Source organism: Vigna unguiculata, chromosome 4 (assembly GCF_004118075.2).
Source record: "Vigna unguiculata cultivar IT97K-499-35 chromosome 4, ASM411807v1, whole genome shotgun sequence".
Lineage (NCBI taxonomy): Eukaryota > Viridiplantae > Streptophyta > Magnoliopsida > Fabales > Fabaceae > Vigna > Vigna unguiculata.
In genome coordinates this window covers 16,448,864-16,473,605 of record NC_040282.1, presented here as the reverse complement: position 1 = coordinate 16,473,605, position 24,742 = coordinate 16,448,864, and the positions used below count along the sequence as shown (strand labels likewise).

General features: G+C 34.0%; 2 protein-coding genes across 2 annotated transcripts; both read right to left on the bottom strand.

Annotated features, from left to right (window-relative positions):
• Positions 1-1,661: 1,661 nt before the first annotated feature.
• Positions 1,662-7,203, bottom strand: LOC114182720 (caffeoylshikimate esterase-like). Its single transcript, XM_028069652.1, has 9 exons — positions 7,067-7,203; positions 6,671-6,870; positions 5,179-5,208; positions 4,885-5,011; positions 4,644-4,790; positions 3,531-3,661; positions 3,311-3,448; positions 3,031-3,129; positions 1,662-2,092 (listed from the first exon to the last, which is right to left on the bottom strand). Exons 1-9 carry the CDS (start codon positions 7,125-7,127, stop codon positions 1,859-1,861), a joined length of 1,167 nt encoding a protein of 388 aa, XP_027925453.1. The 5' UTR covers positions 7,128-7,203; the 3' UTR covers positions 1,662-1,858.
• Positions 7,204-15,414: 8,211 nt separating this feature from the next.
• On the bottom strand, positions 15,415-16,559 carry LOC114182385. The gene has a single exon (XM_028069259.1). The coding sequence runs from the start codon at positions 16,312-16,314 to the stop codon at positions 15,664-15,666; it is 651 nt and encodes a 216-aa protein (XP_027925060.1). The 5' UTR covers positions 16,315-16,559; the 3' UTR covers positions 15,415-15,663.
• Positions 16,560-24,742: the final 8,183 nt, after the last annotated feature.

Below are 24,742 nucleotides of genomic sequence, written 5' to 3'. Positions count from 1 at the left end.
TTTTCTAATGAGTGGTGAATATCATCCCTTTCCCTCATCATTAGGCTTCTAGAAGGATACTCTTTGATTTTGCAAGGGAGACCTTTTGCTTTGTATTATTGCCAAGAGGCCCCTCTCTTTGCCTATTTAAGAAGACCTCGTTTGTAGTTGTAAAGAGTTGTTGAATGAAGAAGTAGAGTTATTATAGCCAAATTTGGTTGTAAGTGTCGCTCTTTGAGAGTGAGTCTATTCCTTGGTCTTATCTTAAACCTTTGCTCAAGTGGTGGCAACCACCCATTCATCTTGGGTTGGTCCATCTCCCAAGTAGTGTGTCACCTTCCACATCCCCTTCCATTTCCTTTCTCTTCATCTTTTGTTCTTTACTTCAAGTTCATTTATATTCTTGACCAGTTTATGCTTCCACAATTTATGTTATCTTATCTTGTATTCTTTCTTTCATTAATTTGAATTCATCATTTTCTTTCCTCTAAGTTCATTTGAAGTGCATCTTCACATTTAGATAACCTCTTGATTATCTTAATATCTAATGAGAATCTTCTTGAAATTTTTTCAAGCAACATTTACTCAAACACCTTGTACTCCTAAAAAATATAAAATGGACTCACATCATGTCAGTTAAGCTTTTCGTCATGATTGAGTCAAGGCACATAGATTGTGTTTCATCATAATCAAGGTGAATACCAAAAGGTTGAACAATATCCCTTTTTAAACAACATGGTTCATAGCAAGGTTGTGCACCTATACAACGTTTGAAATGCTAACTCAAATATTATCTAACGTTTCAAGTGCATTTCATGATAATATTTGAATTGTTTATATCGTTTGACCCATTTTCGTTTAAATGCTAACTCAAATATTATCATAAAATACGTTTGAAATCTCAAATAAACTTAACAAAATTCGATTAAAAGGACTAAATTCAGGCATTTCTAAAGATAAATGACTAAATTGGTTAAAAGTTTCGATAAGAAACTAATTTCAAATTTCACTAAAACTTGAGGGACTAAAAACATATTTAACCCTACAAATAATCGAATATAATCGTACCACAATTATACCGTTTTGATGAAACGAGTGGATAATCTGTGATACGGGGCCATTCAAAGTTCCATTCGTCGTTGTTCATAATCTGTCTTAAAACCGAAGGTAGTGGTTAAACGGTTTCACAATCGACTTATAGGTCGCATCTAGACCAACTTATGCAAATATAGAATCAAATTTTGCGCCAATTTCGGAAAGATATTTTGTTATCTAAAAAAGGTGTTCCATTATCAAAATATTGAGGATTTATCAGTTGAGCTTAATGGTTAAACAAGAAAATCAATTTTCAAATATTCCGAGTTTCTTGCTTCTAGATCTTGTTTTCGAGTACTGAGAATTTTACCTTAGGAGAGTCTAAGAGAAATCTCCTTATAAATATAATGCAGCCCAGACCTAGAAAAAAATAGTTCAATACACTAGCCTGAAGTTACCTAAACTTTGAACAAAAACCTTCACAGACCAAGGGATGTAGAATACTAAAAGGAAAAAGACAGGACCATGTTGTCACACATCTATTCTAGTCTTCTGCACCATGCCAAACAAAGGTGTTAATGTTTTGTTCCCCCCATATTTTTTCTTTTCTTATTACGTAAAGTCTTAAAAGATATAAAAGGGAAAGGTACAGAAAGAAATAAAAAAATATACATATATACCTTTTATGTTATATACATAAAACAAGGTTATGGTGTAGCACTAAACTTAAGCTGCAAAGAATAGGCAACTTTAACGGCAGCTTTCTATTTTCCACTGCTTGAAACAATCTCAATAAAAATACTCATCTTTTAAATCAGAAGATAGCAAAAATAAATTATCTGTATTAGGAGGAAAGCTGGTTATGTTTCAAGCTGTGTTCATCAAGCCAAGAGATGATGTCATTAAAAACTTCAGTTATTACTTCATCAGGCTCACCCTCCAGAAGAGCATGGTAGGCATCTTCATAAAGCTTAAGCTTCTTATCTGAACAGCTCGCATTCTCATACAAGGCTTTGCTCACTGATGGATCAGTCACAGTGTCAGCCTTTCCATGAAGGATGAATAATGGTAGAGAAACCTGTAATCATAATCAATTACACGTGAAGATGCATAAATTTTATTACAGATGAAACAAGTGAAATTTCAGATTTAAACAGCAGTTCTAAAAAGAACACTTGATCAAACTAAAAGCACGAGAAACTATTAGAGAGTCCAGTGGTCCCAACCACACGTGACATCTAACCGATGGATTATCAATTCTTTCTCCTAAATTTAAAATTTTGATTAAGTATCACACAAAGAATGGTTGAAACTATGATCATGTAGTGGTCCTGAATCATGTAATCATTTCTCTAAAAGTATAGTGTTTCTAGTTTCTACAGTGATAATCGATACAAACTCCAAGATTTACTACCATGGAGAAAATAAATCCATTTTAAGGGCTGTTAGCTATAGGACATTTTGGCTTGAGGATAGTAGTATGTGCCACACTAATACAATGACATTAGTAAAGAACTACTGTTAGCTTGTTTAGTGAGATGAACTATTCCAAGTACATTGGTGTGGTGTAAGAAGCACGCACATATATTTATTGCCTTCTTAAATGTGAATTGGGTCAAGGTAAGCATAATATAATTAAGAGAGGAGGATCAAATCAAATGCACAATATATGAAGTAGAGTGGTGTCTTTGGAATCCAGAGCAAAAGGGTAGTCTTGAAAGGATCAGTATTCACTATTTCTGCAAAATCATCGAGACATGACCCACTAATGATTCTCAAACATTTGGAAATTTGGAGGATAAAGCCTGTTATGTTTTAAGGGATTTCTAGTTCTTGTTTTAGAATTTGTAGACATCAGTTTCAACCATTGAATTGAACTAGTTTTAGATGATACATATTCTTATACTAGAATCCTTGCCTTTGCTACCAAAGAATTGTGACCATTTTGAACCTATGAATTTTACCAAAATTTCTTCTAACCAATTAGTTCAGATAAACCAGAAGATCAGAACGTACTTCTTTCAATCGCCGTTCTATTTCTTGAGTAGTTCTGAGCAATTCTACAGCACTCTGCAAGCGTGGTTTATCCTTGTAAGCAATAACATTGTAAGCAGTCTGCAAAGACATTAGAAACCTGTGAATCTCTTACTAACACACATTACCAAAAACAAATGCATGAAAACAATTGGAGAAAAATGGAGACAATAAGTAGCGCAGAAGGAAAGATGGATCTTTGAATTAAGATTAGCTGAGCAAAAGTATCATTCTGTTGAACTCTAAATCACAAAACACAAACCTGTTCCCTCTTCTTTAAATCTCTGAATGCTGCCTCTGCTAAATCCTTGTTTGGAACCAATTTATGCTTTGGTAAAACATTGGATAAACCAATCAGGAGATTAGTGAGCAACTTTGGTGGAACCATGTCATCTGCAATCTACACAGATTTTCTAGTCAAAGGGAGATCAAAGCAAAGAATAGCCAGAACTCCATACATGATAGTGCTTCAAGAAAAATACCTTACACATAGGTGCAACAAGAATGGCACCATCCCATGCCTTAGGCTGTTTCAGGTGTATCTTTAATGCAACAGCTCCACCCATGGACTGTCCAAATAGGAAGCTGGGAAGAGAACGGAACTCTGGATTTTCTGCAACATGAACCAAATCTTTTGAATGAACATAACGGAATCAATATGTAAGTAATGAGAGGATGAGAAGGATAGAGATCAAAGGCTAGTGCTGAGTAGTTTGAGAGAAGCAATCACAAAGAATCATATTGATTGATTAAAAGATGATGAATGAGATACAATGGTGTTCAATTTATTGAGAACTTATCAGTAACTAACCATCAACAAACTAACTGATCAGCACCCTACTAACAGACCATTTACTCTCCTAATACAATATCCCTTGTTATTAAATTGTTTAACTTGTTTCCCAAGAAAAAGGAAAGTAGATGTAACATTAAGTTTTTTAAGAATGTTTCAATGTTTCTATGTTATTAAAGTCACAGTTCTATTTTCCAGGTCAAGAAAAACATAGGAAAACACTACCAGCTAAGCTAAATGCCTTTTTCTGAGCACATAATCACAGTCATGGGTTAACAGCTAAGATATTTCCTTTATCAGAAACACAACTCATAGCTTAGAATTCATCATGCCAAAAAGTAGATGAAAAACTACAGCCTGAAGAATTCCATTTCATAAAGCTCAATTATTTATATTTTTAAATAGGTGTGGAACTCATCACCCTCCCACATACCTCAAAATAAACAAATAAAGAATTTGTTGTTCCCCTTAGCTTCCAAGGTTTTTTAAAAAAATATCCTTGAAAGCACTCAAAAACATTTTTGCGTTGACCCTTTGATGTCTAATCACGGCTCACTAATTTACTGTTTTTTTTTTTTTCTGATATTCTTCATATTTTGAGCATTGATTAATAGTATAGACTAATTTCAGAAGGGATGGATCAAATACTTTATACAAAAATAAATAGTAGTTCAAGATCCATTAACTCTCACTAAACTACAAAGTAAGCATACTCACAAACCACCCGGACGCAACAAACAATTGAAGAATTTCATGATGACTGAGAATTTCATGACTTGGGAGTTCATGGGAGTATAGGTACCTTTGATTTTAGAGTAATGCTCAATAACAACATCAACAAGTCCATCAAAACTGGGAATAAAGCAATGAAGACCTTCTGATAGACCAAATCCTGGATAATCCATGGCAAAAACTGCATATCCAGATGATGCCAGTTTTCTAGCAATTCCTGCAAAAAGTTCATGATACCATTGAGTTGCTAATCCTCATGATAAATGAATTTAGTTACTTATAGCTACCAAGTCTAAGTCCCAGCTACATGCCTTCAAAGAAAAAGGAGCAAGTGTCCCCATAACCATGACAGTAAAACAGTGCTGCTTTTGGCGTAGATGCTTCAGGAAGCCAACTTTTGCAGAAGATTTCTAGTCCTTTCGAATTCTTTTCATATGACTGTTGCATAGCAAACAAAATTAAGTCAATTATCATACTTCAATAGGAAAACAGGACAATAGTTGGCACTAATGATGATTCTATTACCCAATCATCACTTTGTTTGGTAACTACTCAGAAGAAACATAAATTGCAGGAAAGCGTTTAAGACTAAATTTCTCACTAACCTCTTCCATTTTTACTCCATCACATGGAGTCTGCAAAGACAGAAAGCACAAAAGAATCGATGTTAACATTTAAAGGAAATGAAATATTACTGATTTAAAGTGAAATAAAACAATCACTGCACTCCCCAAAAAATTATTCCTGCACCAAAAGGTTAATGCCAAAAGCCAAGACCAAGAAAATGTCATGAAATGGATGGGTTTGAAACAGAATGGAGAAAAGAAAATGTATAGATCTAATTGCATATGGTAGTGTCTGATTCAAAGTTTAGTAAGAAAGAACTTGTACGCCATACCAGAGTCCAAAAACTATAATAAAAAAAGAAAAAGTAATATGTTTAAGGAATATTAACTACTCAAGAAACTCACTGAACTATATCTTAATTATTGTGAATCCCTACATGCTCATGACAAGTCTTTTCAAAATGTCTCTGTAACACATTTTTTATTGAGTCAGGTTCATACATTTACACAAGAAATTGGAGCCATTTTGCACCAGTACATGCTAACAACTCACAACTAATCAAAAACTGAGAAAAATTTCAAGATTCCACTCGCCGTGCTTAAGTAAGAATTGCTCCAATTATTGTTTCAGTACACTTAAACGTTTGATTAATTGTGTAAATGAGCATTATATTTATGCAAGAAGGACTTCAGAAATTTACATTCTTGTACCCTAAATTATTGAATGACATAATTAAACTAAAAACTCTTTGAATTTTGAAAGAGTCCCCACCTAACATTTTTCCTCTTGCACTATACTATTGTAGTTGTATTGAAGGCTGGCCCCGTTGCATTTAAGAGCAGAGTTTCCAATTCTGCAACATTTAATAGCAACAGTAGAAGCCCCCTACCCCTTACGACAAACTAGAATTGAAGTGTTCATGACTCGTCTCATTTCACTAGTAAGTTAAATTTGTTCAATTTGAGCTTTAGCACATTTTTTCTATTAAATCTGGCGGTGACAGTTAATTTTAATGAATTTAAAATTTTAAAACTAGTCTCAAGCATTCATCCGAAACAAAATTCATCCGCATAATCAAGTTTAACAGAAAATATATTAAAATCTCATCTTTTTTTGCTTTAAGAAATTAGGGTAAACTATTTTGAAGAAGAATTCACCTTACAATTAGCTTCAACAGAATATACCAAACAAACCCTCCATACCCAATACGAAAAAGAAGCTAAAGTCAGAACAAATATCTTTCTCTTTACAACGGATTTGCTTGCAAACCAGAAATCTCAAAGTCAAATTTTCAAGTCTACCAATTAATATCCTCAGCATTAAAGAAAGAGAGAGAAGTAAGAAACAATAAAGGGCAAAACCAAATATTTTGCAAGTCCCCCCATAATCAAATAGCAAAAAGTTCACTCACAAGACAAAACCAAGCACATTAGAAACAACAACAAAAATTGGCATGGATTTACTCATTTCATCAATTCCACAAACAGCATCAAAACAAAACAAAACAAAAGAAAGAAAACAAAACCAAACCTTAAACAATATGTGATCAATTCCAAGCTGAATATCCTTGAAGGCCTCACGTGCACGCCTTCTGGCACCCACTTCGTCCATGTTTGCATTCAAAATCTTCTTCAATTCTCTATCAACACCTGGTAGCCCCATTGATCTTGACACCCTTATCACCTTTCTCCTATTATTCCTCTTCCTTCGCTGCACACTTGCTCTGAATTCTGCACCACCCCAAACACTCGTATTCAACCTGATCTATGTACCCAGAAACAGAATCATAGGAAACAGACTCTGACACACCCCTTTAACAAAAATACGTATATAGACATTAAAAAGAACACTTCCTAATGTGAATAGAATATTGAAAAAGAATAACTTTTTTTTTTCACTTTTACTAGTTTTTATGCAAATGCCAACCATTCAAAGGGTGGCACCGGTAAAGCTCTGGGGGTCTGTGATGCACTGTGGATTTAATCATTATTTTTTGGAAACAACATGGATGGGATCCGCAAAGTATGGAATATCTGACTCGGGAAAAAAAAGATAAGGTATGTGGTGAAGAAACAAATACCCAATAAGCAAATAATCTTAAAAATTGGTAAATAAATAATGGAAAAATGTGAATAAAATTTCAAGAGTATTTATTTTGGATTTCAGTTTTCTTAATACGAAACTGGATGACTTGAATTTGAAGTTTTTTTTGGTAAATCTGATATTGTAAAATGACGAAATTTCAATCACTAGGATTTGGTAATAGATCACCTTCAAGGAAGTTTCCTTTTTAATTATGTACTTTGTTTTAAGAGATCTTTTCCTATACCAATTAAATAGGCTTTTATTATGAATGGTGCAATTTGACTAAGATTAAAAAATATATCTTTGAACAAAATAAAGAAGAGAAGAAAAGTAGATTTTTTTTTCTTCTTTATTTTCATTTGTTTTCTTATTGTGGGAGCAAGAATTTGACTAAAAGTTATAAAATCATTTTTGGTTGTTTCTTCATTTATAAGAATTTCGAATTGGATACGAAATGTGTAAGGTTGGGATAAGGTTTCGAGGGGTGGGAAGAAAGTTCTATTGAAAGGAGAGAGAAAAGATCGTGACAATTGACCTTTGACATAGCCTGGGTTTAAAGGATTCAAATGATGAATTTTAATTAATACCGACCAATTTTATAGTCATGTATTAACATCTTTCCATAGTTTAAAAATCATTCAAAATGCACTTATAACTTTCTTAATTAAAAATATTTTCTTCAATTACTTGAAAATATATTAAAACAGTAGTGAGAGAAAATAGTATTATTTTAATTTAAAGTCAATATTACTTTTCTCTAATAATACAAATCAATTACAAGCTATGTTTAAGGGAGGTGATTAAAAATAGATTACAAATTAAAGATTTGTAAATTTACAGCAATTAATATTAAAGATCGAAGTTTGTGACTGCTTTTTAATATATATATATATATATATATATATATATATATATATATATATATATATATATATTACTTCTTTTTGCCAGTATTTTTATTTTGGTTTAGCAACTTTTTATCTAGAAAAACTAGTCAGTCAGATTGAATATGTTTTATTATATAATCATATCAATTAATAAAAATTAAAATATTTTATAACTGTATTCATGTATATATCATCGATCATCATTGTAAAAAGACACACAGACAGATTATAACTACGTATATATCTTTTAATTACATAATTTTACCTATTAATATATAAAAAGTAATTTTTTATTTAGTAGAATAAGTGATTGAAAAATCTTTCTCTCTCCAAAAAAATAATTGTATAACTTATTTCCTTCAAAATAATCACCACATATTCCTTGAAATAAAATTATATATATTTCTAAAGTTTCTCGTATTAATATTTTAAATATCATTCACACAGTTATATGTAATAAAATGCTTATAAGTGCATGTTTTTATATATATTTTTTATTATAGTTTTACCTCTTATTTTAAGGAAAAATTATAAACATTCTTACAACATAATTTTAACATTACAAATGTTAATAAAAAAATGAATTTATGATTTTTTTTAATGTACTAAATAATTTTCAACTTCAAGGACAATTTTAGTAATATTTTTTAATTAATTAACATATTATAATATTTTTTCTATTATTATAAAAATTATATAAATGTAAGTGTTTGTCCGTGCATATTTTTTCACCAGGAGATTATAGCAAAAATCATTAGATTAAGCAGAGTGGTTTACATTTGGATGTTATAGTCTACTAATATTTTAGTATTTTATGAATATAATAAATGTTTAGTTTATGTAATTAAATTTTAAAATAAATGAACTATGGTGTAATTAAACTTTATAAAAAAAAATTATTTTAACATACAGTAAATAAGTTATATTATGATAAGTTACTACTTTTAGTTATTGATATGTATGTAATTCATGCTAGAACTACACATTAAAAATGATATGCAAAAAAAAAGTATTAAAAATGATAAATTAAGAGAAAAACCTAAAATTAGTTTTGTTCAATACAGTTATTTTCATTTATATAGATAATAACCATATTTTTGCAAAGGATGGATATTTACTTTATACAATTAAAACTAAATTATATAATGAATAAACTTAATTTATGCATATAATCAGCTTTTCACATGAACTAATAAAGTTTTTTATAAACCATATGTATACAAATAAACAATTAGTGCAATTATTTTTTTTTTCTTTTCAAGTATTATATATATAAAACATATTTAAAAAAATAGTAACTTAAATATTTTTGTACTTTGATTTTTTATCAAATGGAATAATAAAAGATTTTTATTAGATAAAGATATTTTATTCCTTTTAAACTCATCTCTTTTTAATATTTTAAAATTTTATCTTTTTCTTGTATTTTTCTTCCAAGTTAATTAATTTTATTATATTTTTAATATTATTTTATTTGCCCAATCAAAATAGGGTGTGGACAACTTTTAAATGAAATTATGAAAAAATTAACATGTGGATTAAACCTTATCAATAGGTCAAACACTATAACTAATAGTTATAACTAATGTTCCAACATAAGACTTTAACTCTCATACAAATTATTAAATCAAATATTCATGACTAAGATGAAAGCTATAAGTAATAGTTAAGGTGTAACTCTTTTTACTAGTAGTCTAAGTATCATGATTCATTTATGACTTAGTTCACCTTACCTACATTATGTGATCATTTACTTTTCTCTTGTGATGAACAAATCCATTTGTATTGTTAGTCATGGTTGTTAAGCTTAATCTCGAGTTAGAAGGATTTTAGGAGAAAGATAAGAATCGTTCCTGCGGAAACAAATAAGAGATGTTAGGGACACAAATGTTGCCTTATCTCAATCCTCAACCTCTCGAGTTGGCTCCTCTTCGGCTTGCATATGCCATCTACCAATGCATGCAGTTTGGACCCTTGAGGGGTTACCTGCGGATAGGGCTATGACGATCAAGTCAGCGAAAGGGCTCTCAAAAAGTCAAATATCTGATCAAGGGAGTAATGAAAGCGTATCTTTAATTGCTGGGGTCCACGTGGATTTGTAGAGTCATTAATTATGTATGCCCTTCTTGTGGGTTGGGCCATTGTTTGGGTCCTAGATGGGCCTGGGCTAAGCCTAGGCCTTGAGTTAGTGTTTGTTGGTACCAGGAGCCTTGTTTGCGATATTTTAAGTTTGATGTTATCAATAGATGATGTCTTTTCTTTTGAAGTAGGCGGCCTGAGCCGCTATGTGTTTTCACTTGACCGGTTACTTACTTGATAATTTCATATATGAGGTCCATCCACAAAATCAAGAACCAAATAATTCCTCTAATCATAGTTTTCTAAACATTCAAATCCAAGTTTGAACAATTAACCAATTCAAGTAATCAATTTGTTAGAGCAAAAGTCCAACAACATTTTTTTTTAATTGAGTGCTTAACTACAACAAAGCATAAATTTGAACAACGTGAAGAAGTTATGTTTGACTAACGCTAATCAAATCATGAATATGTGATGATAAAGTACTAGGTCAAGTTTCACTCCATCTGATAAACAAATATGGATCAATGAAAATCCAACATTTTAAGCAGACATACTCGAAAAATATTCTTAAGCTTAAGTTTATGCTGCAAAGAATGTCTTCATTATCTATTAATAGGAGATTTGTGCTAAGTTCAAAAACTTCATTCAAATGTCTCTTGGAATTCGAGCTAGAGATAAAATACCCATCAACTTTATCTGACACAAAGATATGCAACCTAAGAAGATAAGTATTGTCAACTATCAAAGAAGTTGCATAAAGAAAAGAGTAATTAATGCTTCATGGAATGTGTTTAGTGCTTCTTCATGTCAAAGCTCAATAGACAATAATAGAAAGAAAGGAAAGAAGACCTTTGAGCACGTTCAAAGGTACTCAATGAACAAAAAAAAAGGTTTAAAATGGTCTATATAGAGACTCTTCTTGCAGAAGAATATGAAGAACAAAAAGAAAAGGTATTATTTTGCAAGTACCAAAACTCTATTGAAATTTCTCCTTACGCTAAAAGCTTTGTAAGAACAATCCCTTGAAAATTTGTTGCAGGCTTGTATACTTGATTACCATGGAGGTTGGGAAAAAGTTTTACCCTTGGTAGAATTTACTTACAATAATAGTTTCCATACAAGTATAAGAATGACACCTCTTAAAGCTTTGTACGTGTAGAACTCATTTATGTTGGTATCAAGATGGTGAAAGCATGTTACTAAGATATAAATTCCTACAACAAACTAATGAGAAGGTAAAACATGTTCAAAAGAAGATGAAAGCATCTTCGACTAGACAAAAATCATATACAGATAAGAGAAGACAATCATTGAAATTTGAAGTTGTAGATCACATATTCTTACAACTTCTCGCACTATATTGAAAAGGTTGACTTCTAAGTTCATTGGACCATATTAGATTATTAGAAGAATTGGTCCAATAGTTTATGAAGTTGCCTTACCTCCTTCTCTTGGAAATCTACATAATGCATCTCATGTTTGGCAACTAAAGAAATGCATAGCAACTCCCATTGTTAAAGGACAACTTATCACATGAAGTTAGTCTAATGCTAGACAAAAGAACCAAACAACTAAGAGGCGTAGATTTAAACTCGATAAAAGTAACATAGGGTGAAGTGCATGGAGATGTGATATTGGAATTAGAAAAGACCATTAGGGCCTCATATCCTCATTTGTTTATTTGTTAATACATTTTCGAGCATGAAAAGAACTAGGTTCGGAAGAACGTGAGAACCAATAATAAATTATGCTTATATTAATATATAGTTTATTATTATTATTATTACTTATTTTTATAAGTTGTTTTCATTATAAAAAATGTAATAGTGAATTTATCAAATGCATTTTATATTAGTATTTAAGATGTTTACACCATTTGACACAATGTTAGCTGGAAAACGTGTTTGACACGTCAAAAAAATTTAACGTAATTATGTTAAGAAGATTATAACCATTTATTTTTAAATTTTTAGGACCAAAACGTATCAAAGTTTCAAATATTGATGAATTTCAATTTTACGTCAAAGTTCAGAGACTAAAAATATATCTAACCTTTAATTATTTAAGAAAATATAGATATTTTTAAAAGATTAAGGCTTAAATACCTTTTTGGTCCTCATTTTCATAGTGTTTGTTGCGGATGATCCTCATTTTGGCAGAATGTTTAAAATGGTCCTTATTTTTACCGAATGTTTAAAATGGTCCTCATTTTCGCAATTCGTGTTTTATTTGGTCCTTTTCTGTAACGCTGTTTAAATCATTAATGGAGCATTGTACAAGTGGCACGGTTTGTATTAGGGTGTGTTACATGTACTGTACATATGGCTAATTAACGTTAACTTTTCAATTTAGGAAAAATTTTGCAATTAGGGAAATTTCTTTATCTTCGTCTTTCTTGAGCTCGGATTTGCAGAGGAAGTAGCTAATACTTGTCATTTCATCATTGGATTGCAGTTGCGCTCTTCATTTCAACTTTCTAGTTAATCATCATCAACGAGGTAAGTGGATTTAGGGTTTTCTGGGTTGTGTTTGCTCGTGGGTTAGGGTTTTCGTAATTCTATTTTGGGGTTTGTTTGTCATTCGATTGTTGTGATGTTCTACATGGTTTCTAAATTACTTCCATAATGGTTGTTTTTTAAAAGGAAAATACGAAGGTGAGTTGTTGAGTGTTGTGGGTAGAGATGCTAATGATCAGTTACTGCCCTTAGCGTATGCTGTTGTGGAAGTTGAAAACAAAGAAACTTGGACATGGTTCTTGGAATTGCTTAATGGTGATCTTGGATGTATTGACGTGTGTGGGACAATGACCTTTATGTATGACCAACAAAAGGTATGTTTAATATATGTTCAATTTATTAATTTTTGTTTAATGTTGTAAGTACTAATAATCTTATCATTGCACAGGGATTAGTGCCTACCATTCAGGACCTATTACCCACTATTGAGCACAGGTTTTGCATGAGGCATCTGTATGCAAAATTCAGAAAAAGATTCTCTGGCCAAAAATTAAAGATACTCATGTGGAAGGCTGCTATGAGCATAGTGCATGTGGATGCTCAACATTGCAGTTGTAGGAAATGACTTCTGACTGCTATCCCTTGCTGCCATGCTATTGCAGCAATGAATTTCATCAATGTCAATGTCGAGGACTTCATACCAATCATTGATGTAGTGCATTTTGATGAGGATGAATTAATATTATGAATTTAACTTCTTCCAGACTTAGATCAATTTAATTTTTCCCAAGCTTAGATCAATATCACTTACTTCAATGCTCAGATTAAGATGTCATTTTGAACATGTTGGGACTAATATCAACATAATCAAACTAATTCATTTCTTCATTTAACAATAGTACAAAACAGATTGGACTTTAAAAGATTACACACAATAACAATACGAATAATACAATAACAACACAAATGAACCCTATTACTAATTGCAGCCTCTTCTCAGCAACCTTCAATGACTTCTCCAAATCATTAATCTGCCTCATTTGTATCATGATGATGACATCCTTTTCATCAACACCACCATTTGAAAAATTGGCAGCCCACATTATTGGAACCACCACTCTGTAAATCAATAAACAAAAAATTAAAACCAATTTATTATTAACACAAAAATAAAAACAGATTGTACCCAAAATTTTCTACCAATATTCTTTGGACTTCTTGCCATCCTCAAAACTGTCATCTCTCCGCAGTTACAAATCGAGGTTAATCTATTTCTCGTTGAACCACCAATAGTGCACGAAGTGATACAACACGGTTGCCTCCAACGATTACAGCCAGTGGTAAAGGAAGAAGATGGGGACCGTAACATACCTATATAATGGGATTGCAGGAAGAAGAAAATTGCAACAACACCAATTGGGAATGGAGGAACAAGATTGCCAAAACTCACCAACTGCCCAAACATTCCTTACCAAAACCCTAGCTCACTTATTTATCCCCAAATATCTAATTACCACACCTGTACAGTACACGTACCACACCCTAATACAAACCGTGCCACCTGTACAATGCTCCGTTAATGATTTAAACGACATTACAGAAAATGACCAAATAAAACACGAATTGCGAAAATGAGGACCATTTTAAACATTCGGTAAAAATGATGACCATTTTAAACATTCTATCAAAATGAGGATCATCCGCAACAAACACTACAAAAATGAGGATCAAAAAGGTATTTAAGCCAAAGATTAATAAAGTTGGTATTCGGATATAATACAATTAAAAAGAATTATAAATCAGCAACGCATAAATAACAATTAAGATAAATAATAACAATAAAACTATTATTTCTTTATTTAGAAGGGGCGAAGATAATAGATTTACATGATAATCTTTTTGGGTAAACAACCTTATTAGAAGTTGAGAGAAGAGGTGAAAGGAAAATAGGAAAAGAAGTAGACATTGATACAGAAGGAAATTGTACAAAATTATAATTCAAAATTTGAAAATAATGTAAGGGAAGTCTTTTGTGGAATTTATTATTTTTGTGAGAGAACATTTTCCTGTAGGATATTATTATTGCACTCATGTGAAGATTGTTGAAGATTCTTCTCCTCTTTGTAGTTGTTTAATCCGTTATAGTAGATTTCTAATGTGAGCTTGTTTGAATTTTTCTTCTTGTATTTCAATCATGACTGGTAGTTTAACAAGAAGCTTTTATTGGTCATGATCAAGTATCAAGATTTTTTATCTAATACTTGTTGCACACAAGGTAAAATATGCTAGAGACATTAAAATTGTTTTATTTGTTTGTTACGATCAAAATATAAATATTAAATGACACAAGTTGAGAGAGATTAAGATCTTCCTCATATAACAACTTGGGCACATTCTATGCATCAAATAAAAGGGAAACCGTGGACTAGCATGATGTTTTTTCTGATTAAATCTCGGTTTTTTTTTTTTTTTTTTTGCATAATTTGCCTCTAAGTCAACTATTGCCTTCCAGGAACAATCAAACAGAATATTCCACTAAAATCTTTAAACCCAAAGGTTGGTAACAGAAACTTGAGGAAGAATTTTATTGAAAAAGGAAAAGAAAATTTTTTATCCTAAATTTTAGCAATTACAATATTACTAGTAGAATGTGGGAAGAGATGAATGGCAGAGTTTGGGTTAAACATTAGTGACAAATCATAGAACTATGTTGAATCTTTGATCGAAGATACTTCATTTCAAAACACAAAAATCAACCAGTCCATTTAAAGAAGAAATGCAAAACTGTGTATTTCCTATATCAGTGTTACAGCGAGAAACACTTTTACATACACCTTAACTTTACAAGTTTACATTATACAGTAGGATCCTCAGAAAGAGATCAGAAAATAGAATGAATGGAAATAAAAAGATAAATCACACAACCATTTCCAGAGCCTCCCAAAGCCAACAAATTCAACCAATAAAGAACAAGTCCAAATTTAAGGAAACAACATTTCCAGAACACCAGCATTCAAAACTGTCTGGTGTGTCCTGAAACTGTCTTTCCCATCACCTTGTTACTCCTTCCTCCACCTCTACCTTCACCATTGATGGCAATGGCTGTAGCAGAAGACAAAACCTTAAGTTCATCAATGCAGGCATAGCTCTTCCGAGCCATCACACTGACTGACTTGCTCCCCCTTGAACTCAAAACCACCCCATTACCACTCTTGCTTGGTGGTGTCATTGAAGGCGGAGTATTCACAGGCTTCCTATTCTCTTTCCTTAACGCAGCAGAAAAATCTGGCACCGACTGAGCAATAGAAAAGGACCCTTTTGAGATTTTCTCACAAGCTTGAAACTTGACCTGTTTCTTCCTTGGTGGTGTTGCAGGTTTTGTGGTTGGTTCCGATACCTGAGCCTGTTGTTTCCGGTCTTGCATCAAACACTTCATGTGCAACCTGGATTCTCTCAACTCGGCATACGCAGTGTAATTGGGTCCTCTCTCCAACACGAAACTGTCTACTGAGGTGAGTCTCAGAGGAAAAGGGTTGTCAGAATTGGAATTCTGGTTGAGGATCAGTGATATGGGATCAAGGGCATGCAAGAGAGGCTCAAGATTGGGGTTTGGTTGATGGGTTTGAGGCAGTGAGATTTTGCTGTTTGTTTTTGTGTCAGCCATGATGAATGAGAAGAATTTTTGAAGAATTTGAAGGTTTGGGTAGTGTCTTTTTTGTATCTGTGGCTGATTGAATAATCAACAGTTTAATACAGCTTATACTTAGAGATTCTTTGCCTTTCATCAATGTAGTAGAACTTGACAAAGTGAAAAGGTTTAATTTAGCAACGGTCTAAATCTTAGGTGGAAGTGGGTGAGAGGAAAAGAAAGTAACTTTGTTACTTTGATTTTGATATTAGTAATGATGGCTTACTAACGTTCTAGTTGGGTTTGGATCTTCTTGAAGAATTTATTAAGTCTTTGTGCTTCTTGGATTCTATATATTTTGTTGAAGAATGTACTAACAAGTGATTACTTATCAAAACAATTTTGTTAGTGTAAAGTTACTATTGGTCATTAGCAGTTTGTTTATGTGTTAAATGACTAATTTTAATATTTAAAAAAATATATATATAATAAATCAGTTAAAAATTGAATAATATTAACTAAAGTTACGTAATTTGTTTTAAAATAAAAAAAGTCAAAAAAAATTATTCCCGTTGAAAACAAATAGAAGAAAAATATTAAATATTCTTATAAATATAAATATAGAACAAAAATACTATGAAAATCTTATATTAACATTAAAAAAAAAACAATTCAGGACAAGGACTCTTGGTGCAGCATATGTCTTCATTTAAAGTAAGGTTTCGTTGTTATTTGTTACATTAAGTGGATTACTATGACATGAAGACGGCCACTGTAAGTTGTGCAATTGGCTGAATGGTAGAGACACAGGATGTTATGGGTTGTGCGAATATGAATAAAAGTGTGAGTCATTTTCGGTAGGACAATGATATTTTAATTTTTTTTCTTTTCTGACTTATTTTTAATCTATCATTTCAATCATCATTAGATTATCACATCACATTATTAAAAAAAATAAAAAAAAATAATTTAATAATGATTAAAATAATAAATTAAAAATAAATTAAAAAAAGTGAATTAAAATATCATTTTTCTTTTCAATATTATATGGGTAGTTGAAGTTTTATATTAAAAAGAAGAGTGCAAATTTAGTTTTACACTTATTGTCCATCGTAAAGAAAAGAATTTGTCATCTACTAAATGATAGCCAATTACACTCCAAGAGGCTTATAAGTTATAACCTAATGTTCCTTAACTTATCAGTGGATAATTGTAGGATTTGATGGGATAAATTTTGTAAATTGTATTTTGATGTTATTGTTAATCTCTAAAATTAAAAGTAACTCTAGACATTTTTTTAATTTACCTTTTAGTCCATAAAATTATTTTCTTATGATAGTCTTTAATAATAATAATAATAATAATAATAATATATTTAGGATCAAAATAAAAAATAAATACCGAACAACTTCAGAAAAATACCTAAATTTAAATATTAATGTATAATACCTAAGTTCTATTGTGTGTCCGAGTTCTTTTGGTTCTTTTTGACCTAATTATAATTGTGAAAGTTTAATTCAAAGATCAACTACCTAATATAATGGACCTAACAGCCTGAGGACTTTGTCCATCTAGGCTAAACAATGATCCAATTTCAAGTCACCTATGGATCGAGTTGGAAGTTTTATATCATGAGCAAGAAAGATTAAAGTCTAGGTTAAACTAAACATATCGGTCTAACAATAACAAGTCACATGTAGGTCGAGCAAAGAGCTCAACCCAAAACCGATATTTGAATTAACAAGCTCTACAATTATTATTTAATATTTATGTTATCTTGGTAATATATTTAATCAGTATTTTGTTATTATATTTGTAATCTTTATTTTAGTTATAATCCTTTGTAACTAAAATATTTTTCTATTTTTGGAGAATAAAAATGATTTGTAATTATTTTTCCTATAAATAAAATGTTAACGCCCATAGTTAAAGGACAAAAATATTTTATCTTGAGTTATCACATTAGCTTAAAGGGTTCTCCAAATTTTGTATTCGATAAAAGATACACAATTTTTTGCCAGAACAATTGGTGCCCACCATGTGGTCTCAGTAAAAAATGATCCCCACTCCACAAGACGAAGAATCAATGGTTACCAGATGTAGCATGAATATTGGTGGGGAAGGTCTATATAATAGGTCATGCAGAACCTCGTTCTTAGTTTTCTCTCTGATTTACCCGAAGTAGTTCGCGACAAACCATGCAAAGCCCCTGGAGATGACTGGCATGTTTAATATAAAACAAAGAATGGATGAATCCCTAAAGGTTTTCCTAGAGCGGTTTTGTGACTTTAGCATGCGCCTAGTAGATCCGAACAAGGGAATGTTGGTTAGAGCCTTTGTTAAAGGTTTACACCCGAACCTCTTTAGTGAATCTTTACTCAGAATACCCGAAGGTCGTTAGCAGAAATATGAAGACGAGCATCACTTCACATAAAAATTGAGGAGGCTATAAGACAAAAGAGAAACGAGGAAAAGCGCATGGTTACCAACATAAAGGGTATCAAGGATTCAAGGAATTCAAAGGAAGACAATTCGTTTAAAATGATAGATCAGAGGTACACACCATACGTAGCTCAAAGGCTAGAGGAATGGGGGAAAGTAAGGCCCCAATGTCCTTTCTTCACGTTGTCTCTACCATATATGTTGAAGGAGGAAGAAACCTCTCAACAATTGTATTTCCCTACCTCTACTACCGAAGTACTTGGGACCAGACCGAGTACTTGGTGTCACTTTCATCAAGCTCAGGGACAAACTATATAAAAATTTCATTCATTGATAAATCAATTGATGTGAGGGATGTTGCAAAGCTATACCAAGATAAGGAAGAGGACGGTTCAAAGAAGGTACTCGATGATAAGCATGAAACCCCTGTATTAGGGGACTTTAACACCATAGCATGAGGATTTGCGGGTGGAAGACTGTCTAAGTTGACGAGAAAGCGATACATTTGAAGTGTCATGGTGGTAGAGAAAACAAAGTGAAGTGTAGAGCCAACACCTGTCGTTACCTTTATAGATTATGATCGGAGAGGGATAATTCCTCATGAGGACGATCATCTTGTTCTCTCCATCATAATGATGGGAAGGAACATACATCGGGTTTTGATTGATAAAGGTAGCTCGACAAATGTAATTTTTTTAGGATAACTTTGTGGGACATCAAATTCCTAGGAGTTAGTTGAACACTTCTGAGTCATAATAGGACTTTCTAGAGAGCATGTGGAGGTAAAAGGTTATTTCAACCTGTGGATGATCTTCTCAGATGAGCAGGAAATAAAAATCATTTTGGTTCGATACATTATGTTGAATGCCTCATCCTCTTATAACATATTATTGACGAGGCCTTCCCTTAATAAGCTCGGGGCGATCACATCGACAGTTCATCTAAAGATGAAGTTTCCAACGGAGGCAAGAAAGGTGGTGACGATGAGAGTGAACCGGAAAGTTTCAAAAAAGTGTTATGAAAATGGCCTAAGAGCTCGTCGGACAACTTACTATATCACCTCTTTAACCCAATCTAAAATTTCGAGTTAGTCTCTAGGATAATACATAGTAATAGATGACCACATTTGGTGGGAAAGGTCAAAGAGATCAAAATAGCAGATGAAAAGAGGTTTAAGATTGCAGTTGGACTCGATTCAGACATCGAACAAATGTTGATTCAAATGTTAAAAATCGACTTACGATCGTTTGCGTGGACTTCTTCAGATATGCCGAACATAGATCTAGACTTCTTGTGTCATCGGTTAAATGTCGACCCAAGATCGAAGGTGAAAGTTCAAAGGCGACGAAGGCTAGGAGAGGAATAGGTGAGATTTGCAAGTATAGAGATTCAAAAGTTGGTAAGGGTTGACCATATTAGGGAAATACAATATCTTGAATGGAGGATATGTTTGAATTTCATCGACCTCAATGTTGCATGGCCCCAAACATTCATATCCTTTTGCTAAATATCGATATCTTGGTGGATAATGTGTCTAGATGTGGATTGTTGAGCTTCATGGATGCATACTCAGGATATAATTAGATCATAATGCATCTGATCAAAAAGCTTTTTATTGTCATGAAAAAACAACATGAAAAAGGGAGGTTTGGTGTTGATTGAAGTGCAAGTAGAATTCATGCTTGAAAGATATGATTAGCTTTGATGACATATTGAGATAAGCATGTTCCATGATTATCATGAAAGAAAGAGACTCTGCGAGAAAGAGTAATGAGAACAAAGAAAGAAAGTTGAGTGATGTGAAGTTGTTTTACGCGTTGGAAAAGAAAAATTAGGTTTTCAATTAGGGGAAATTGATTGTAGGCCAACATGCTAGTCGCCCCGCTCCGTTCCAAGCCCGCACGGGTTGTGGATTATGCGAGCCAAGCTTATGTAGACCAACAGGCTCAAGATCTTAGCCCACCCCACGTTTTTCATTGTAAGACTACAGGCCGAATCACCCAACCCGACTCACATTACCATCCCTAACCAAAGGTACAAGTGTACAAGTCTAGAAATCCTCTCCATTGAGAGGAGGACATGTGGCCACTAACTTATAGAAAAGCACGCCACTCCTAGAGTGTCATGTGGCCATTGCTTTGCAAAAAGTTTTCCCACTAGAAACATGACACATGACAACTACCTATGGAAAATAATCTCCATTAGGAGCATGCCACATAGGCACATCTCCTCATGTGGGACGTCTGTAACATCCTGACCGGATATTACGGATTTAAATAATAAAATTAAATAAATAATAAATACGCGACATTTATTGAAATATCATTTTCCAAAAATGCTGGAAATTTAAAACTTTATTTCAATGTAAAATAACTTAAATCCATAACTATAAAGCGTCACATAAGTGTTTACAAATTTATTCCAAAACCATAAACATCAAAACACTAAAAAAAATTTCTCCTAATCTAGCCCCGCTCTGACGCTATGCCTCACCAAATTCACGTGCAACATCATCTGCTCCTGTGTACCGCGTACACGATCATCGCCAAACACAAGCAGATAGGGTGAACTAACAAATAAAACTCATATATATATATATATATATATATATATATATATATATATCAATACAAGCATACCAAAGGAACTTCATCCTTTGATTTCACGTCACATGGCCACCACCATGTTACCCGTGTTCTACGTCTTTTGATGAGTACCTCAAGGTGTCTTACTATCACATCTACCAGCCACAACTGGTAGAGCACATGCGGGAAACCACGCTACGGACCACACTTCGTAACGCCAGGTGGAGCTCCCAATACGAATAACATTCATAACGTCCCAAGACTACCAAACTCGCCAGCTTAATACTAAGGAGGGCAATCTAACTGCACCTATCCGTACACGCCACAATGCGCACACTCACACCGGCAACACTCGCCAACCCGAGCCACAACTCAAGAGTTCCTCGTGTTCATCCGCCATCCTGAGCCATAACTCAAGAGATGTCATTCCGAGCCACAACTCAAGGAATGCCACGTGCTTAACCCCTATCCCGAGCCACAACTTAGGGGATATGTTCTGAGCCACAACTCAAGGAACACTAGCAAGCCGACCTTCAAGATATCACCAAAGCCTTATAGATCACACATATCCAAAGCATGCAATACACAAGTCTGGCCTCTGCATTCCTGGCGCTGCTACAGAGCCGCCAAGCAAAACCTAGTTCCAGACCGCCTGGTAGGGGACACGTGCCACTAGGCGCCAAGTGCCTTAGAGCACCCTGACTTGTAGACATCGCTTGGTAGGACCACCCTCACCTCGAGGCGCTACGTGCTCTAGAACCCACTATTTTGTAGCTATCGCTTGGCAGGTCAATAACCACCGCTAGACGCCACACCAGTACTTGCACAATATTGGTTTTTAGTTCTGGTTCAAGCACAATGATTCACACACACCCACATAAATTCATACTACTAATTTAGGTATATCATCCCCCTATGTCTATGTCCACATGGTTTCCCAATCACTTGTTCAACATTAAATTGATTCACAAAAATCCAAGGCTCCCCTCTACACTTCACAGTACCAAAATGTCACTCTGTTCTGCAATGGCGTTTGGCAGCACATAGCCTGTCGCTAGGCATTGCACCAATTTCTGGAAATTTCAGAACTTCTCCTCACATTGCGCGAATCAAATTCCTAAGTCTCAAATCCTTCCAGAATGCATTCCTTTGTGCACTTCCAGAATCCATCAAGCCAACGTTCATCCAATGCTATTTAATATCAATTTAAAATTGAAACTATAACTGCTCAATGTAATTCGTGCATCAATCCTCACTGACTTGAAAATCCCCAATTTTCCCCAAACCCTAACCATGTTCATAAGATTTTCATCCAATTCACTTCCAATCTCTATCTCATTCAACAATTTTAGCATCCAACCACCAAATAATTGATACGCTTCCCTCATTCCTCGATCGAAATCAACCCATAAATCCCAAAACAACAAAATCGAACAAAAATTTGGCTCGCGTTGTCTGGCGGGTGTTCATCATCACCAGGTGGTTCCACAAAGGAACCCAGAAAGACACTGTATTGGTATGAGTCGCCTAGTGTAACATCCCTAAGGAATATTACTTAAAATAAATAATAAAAGAAAATGTTGAATATCAAAAGTCGCAATATTATTATTCCCAAACGCAGGAAACATTTAAATTATGAAAACACGGGCCAAAAACTTATAACATAAATAATCAACGTGTTACAAGTTCCAAAATTCTTATTCATAACGAAAACATAATAAAATACATATGAAAATCTCCTAGCTCTAATCCCCAAGCTAGCCCTCACTCCGTCGCTTGAGCTTCCTCAGCATCACCTGTATCAACATTTGCTCTCGTGTAACGAATCACACGATCATCGGCATACACAAATAGAAAGGGTGAGCTCAGAAAATAAAATAACATATATAAAATAGGCAAGATAAGTCATACACCCATCTTATTCAATCTACTTAGTTCTTGGCCAAGACCTTAACCCCAAGACTGTATAGCCATCCATTCACACAAAAGGTTAGCCTTGGACTCAGGAATATGATGCTCACACGAACCTGCCCGCTCGTGGTCCTGCCTCTACGAACCTCCCCGCTCGTAGTCCTGCTCTACGAATCTCCCCGCTCGTAGTCTTGCTCTACGGACCTACCTGCCCGTAGTCCAACACATGTGATCCACCAGCCCCGTACCTCTCCGCACGTGACATCTCTCAAATGTTAGCACGGAACATACGAACCTACCTCGCTCGTATCCCCACGTGAGAGTAACTAGATATGAACCTCCCCGCTCATATCATCACATGTTAACCACCATCCATGAACCTACCCGCTCATGGCACAGCATCACCCGATCCAAGCATAGCATCATTTCTTAAATACAACACAACACAAGTCATAGATTGTTAGATTCTCGCCCGGCGCAACACCCAGCACCGCCAGGCGACACAGGCCCAGACCGCCTGGCGATACCTTCCTGCCGCCAGGCGCCAACGACTCCAGACTCACTGTTTTACAGGCGTCGCTTGGCGAAGCATACCTTGCCGCCAGGCGCCACGCGGTGCAGGGACCTCTCCTGCAGTTTCTATCACCTGGCGCACCTACTCAAGCCACCAAGCGCTATGATAGTAGCGAAAAGCTGTTGGTTTAGGTACTCCATACTATTTGACTTATACCCCAAGCATTCTAAGTTATCGGTGCACCCTCGTTTAATGGAAGTCAAGTCCAATTATGAGATTACAGCAGTTCAATTGCTTACAACATATATTCACCAAATCCCCCCATTTTCCGCGATGTATGATTATCAATATCCTTACCAATCCTTTAAGACATAAGTGACTCATATACTTTACACTAGATACTGCTTTATCATCATCACACGCATCATTATGATACATTATTGCACATTCTTTAACACCATGTACACCTGCTTTTCCTTCCTTTATTTTTCTTACCAATTACACATTCCTATCTCAAGGCATCTAGATTCTCAACATTTCATAGATCATATCCTACACATTTACACTTCATACTTACAAGTTAGCCTACCAATTGCATAATCAGTATACTTAGTAAAACTCAATATTTTAATCCCCTTATTATCTCAACTACAAGGACATTCAGTACCCGAGTCTCTTCCATTTTCCTCAACCTAACTTCTGTTCCAACTCACTCCCAACCTCTTCCCTCGCGACCAACCAAAACCAACACCAACACAACATCTTTTGCCATTGTCCTCGTCATCGCTTGGCGACAAGCTGAGTACCGCCAGGCGGTACACCAGAACCCAGAAAAACCCAGGCTATTATACCCGTGACATGCTCAAGACGTCCAAAACTCAATTCAGTTACCAAATTCAATACCAGACAATGATTCACTCGTGGTTTACTGACCCAATTTCCGTTGACATTAGATCCTCTAATTCGTACGTACTATGAACCATAGCAATTCAATTTGGATTCTACCCCTTCG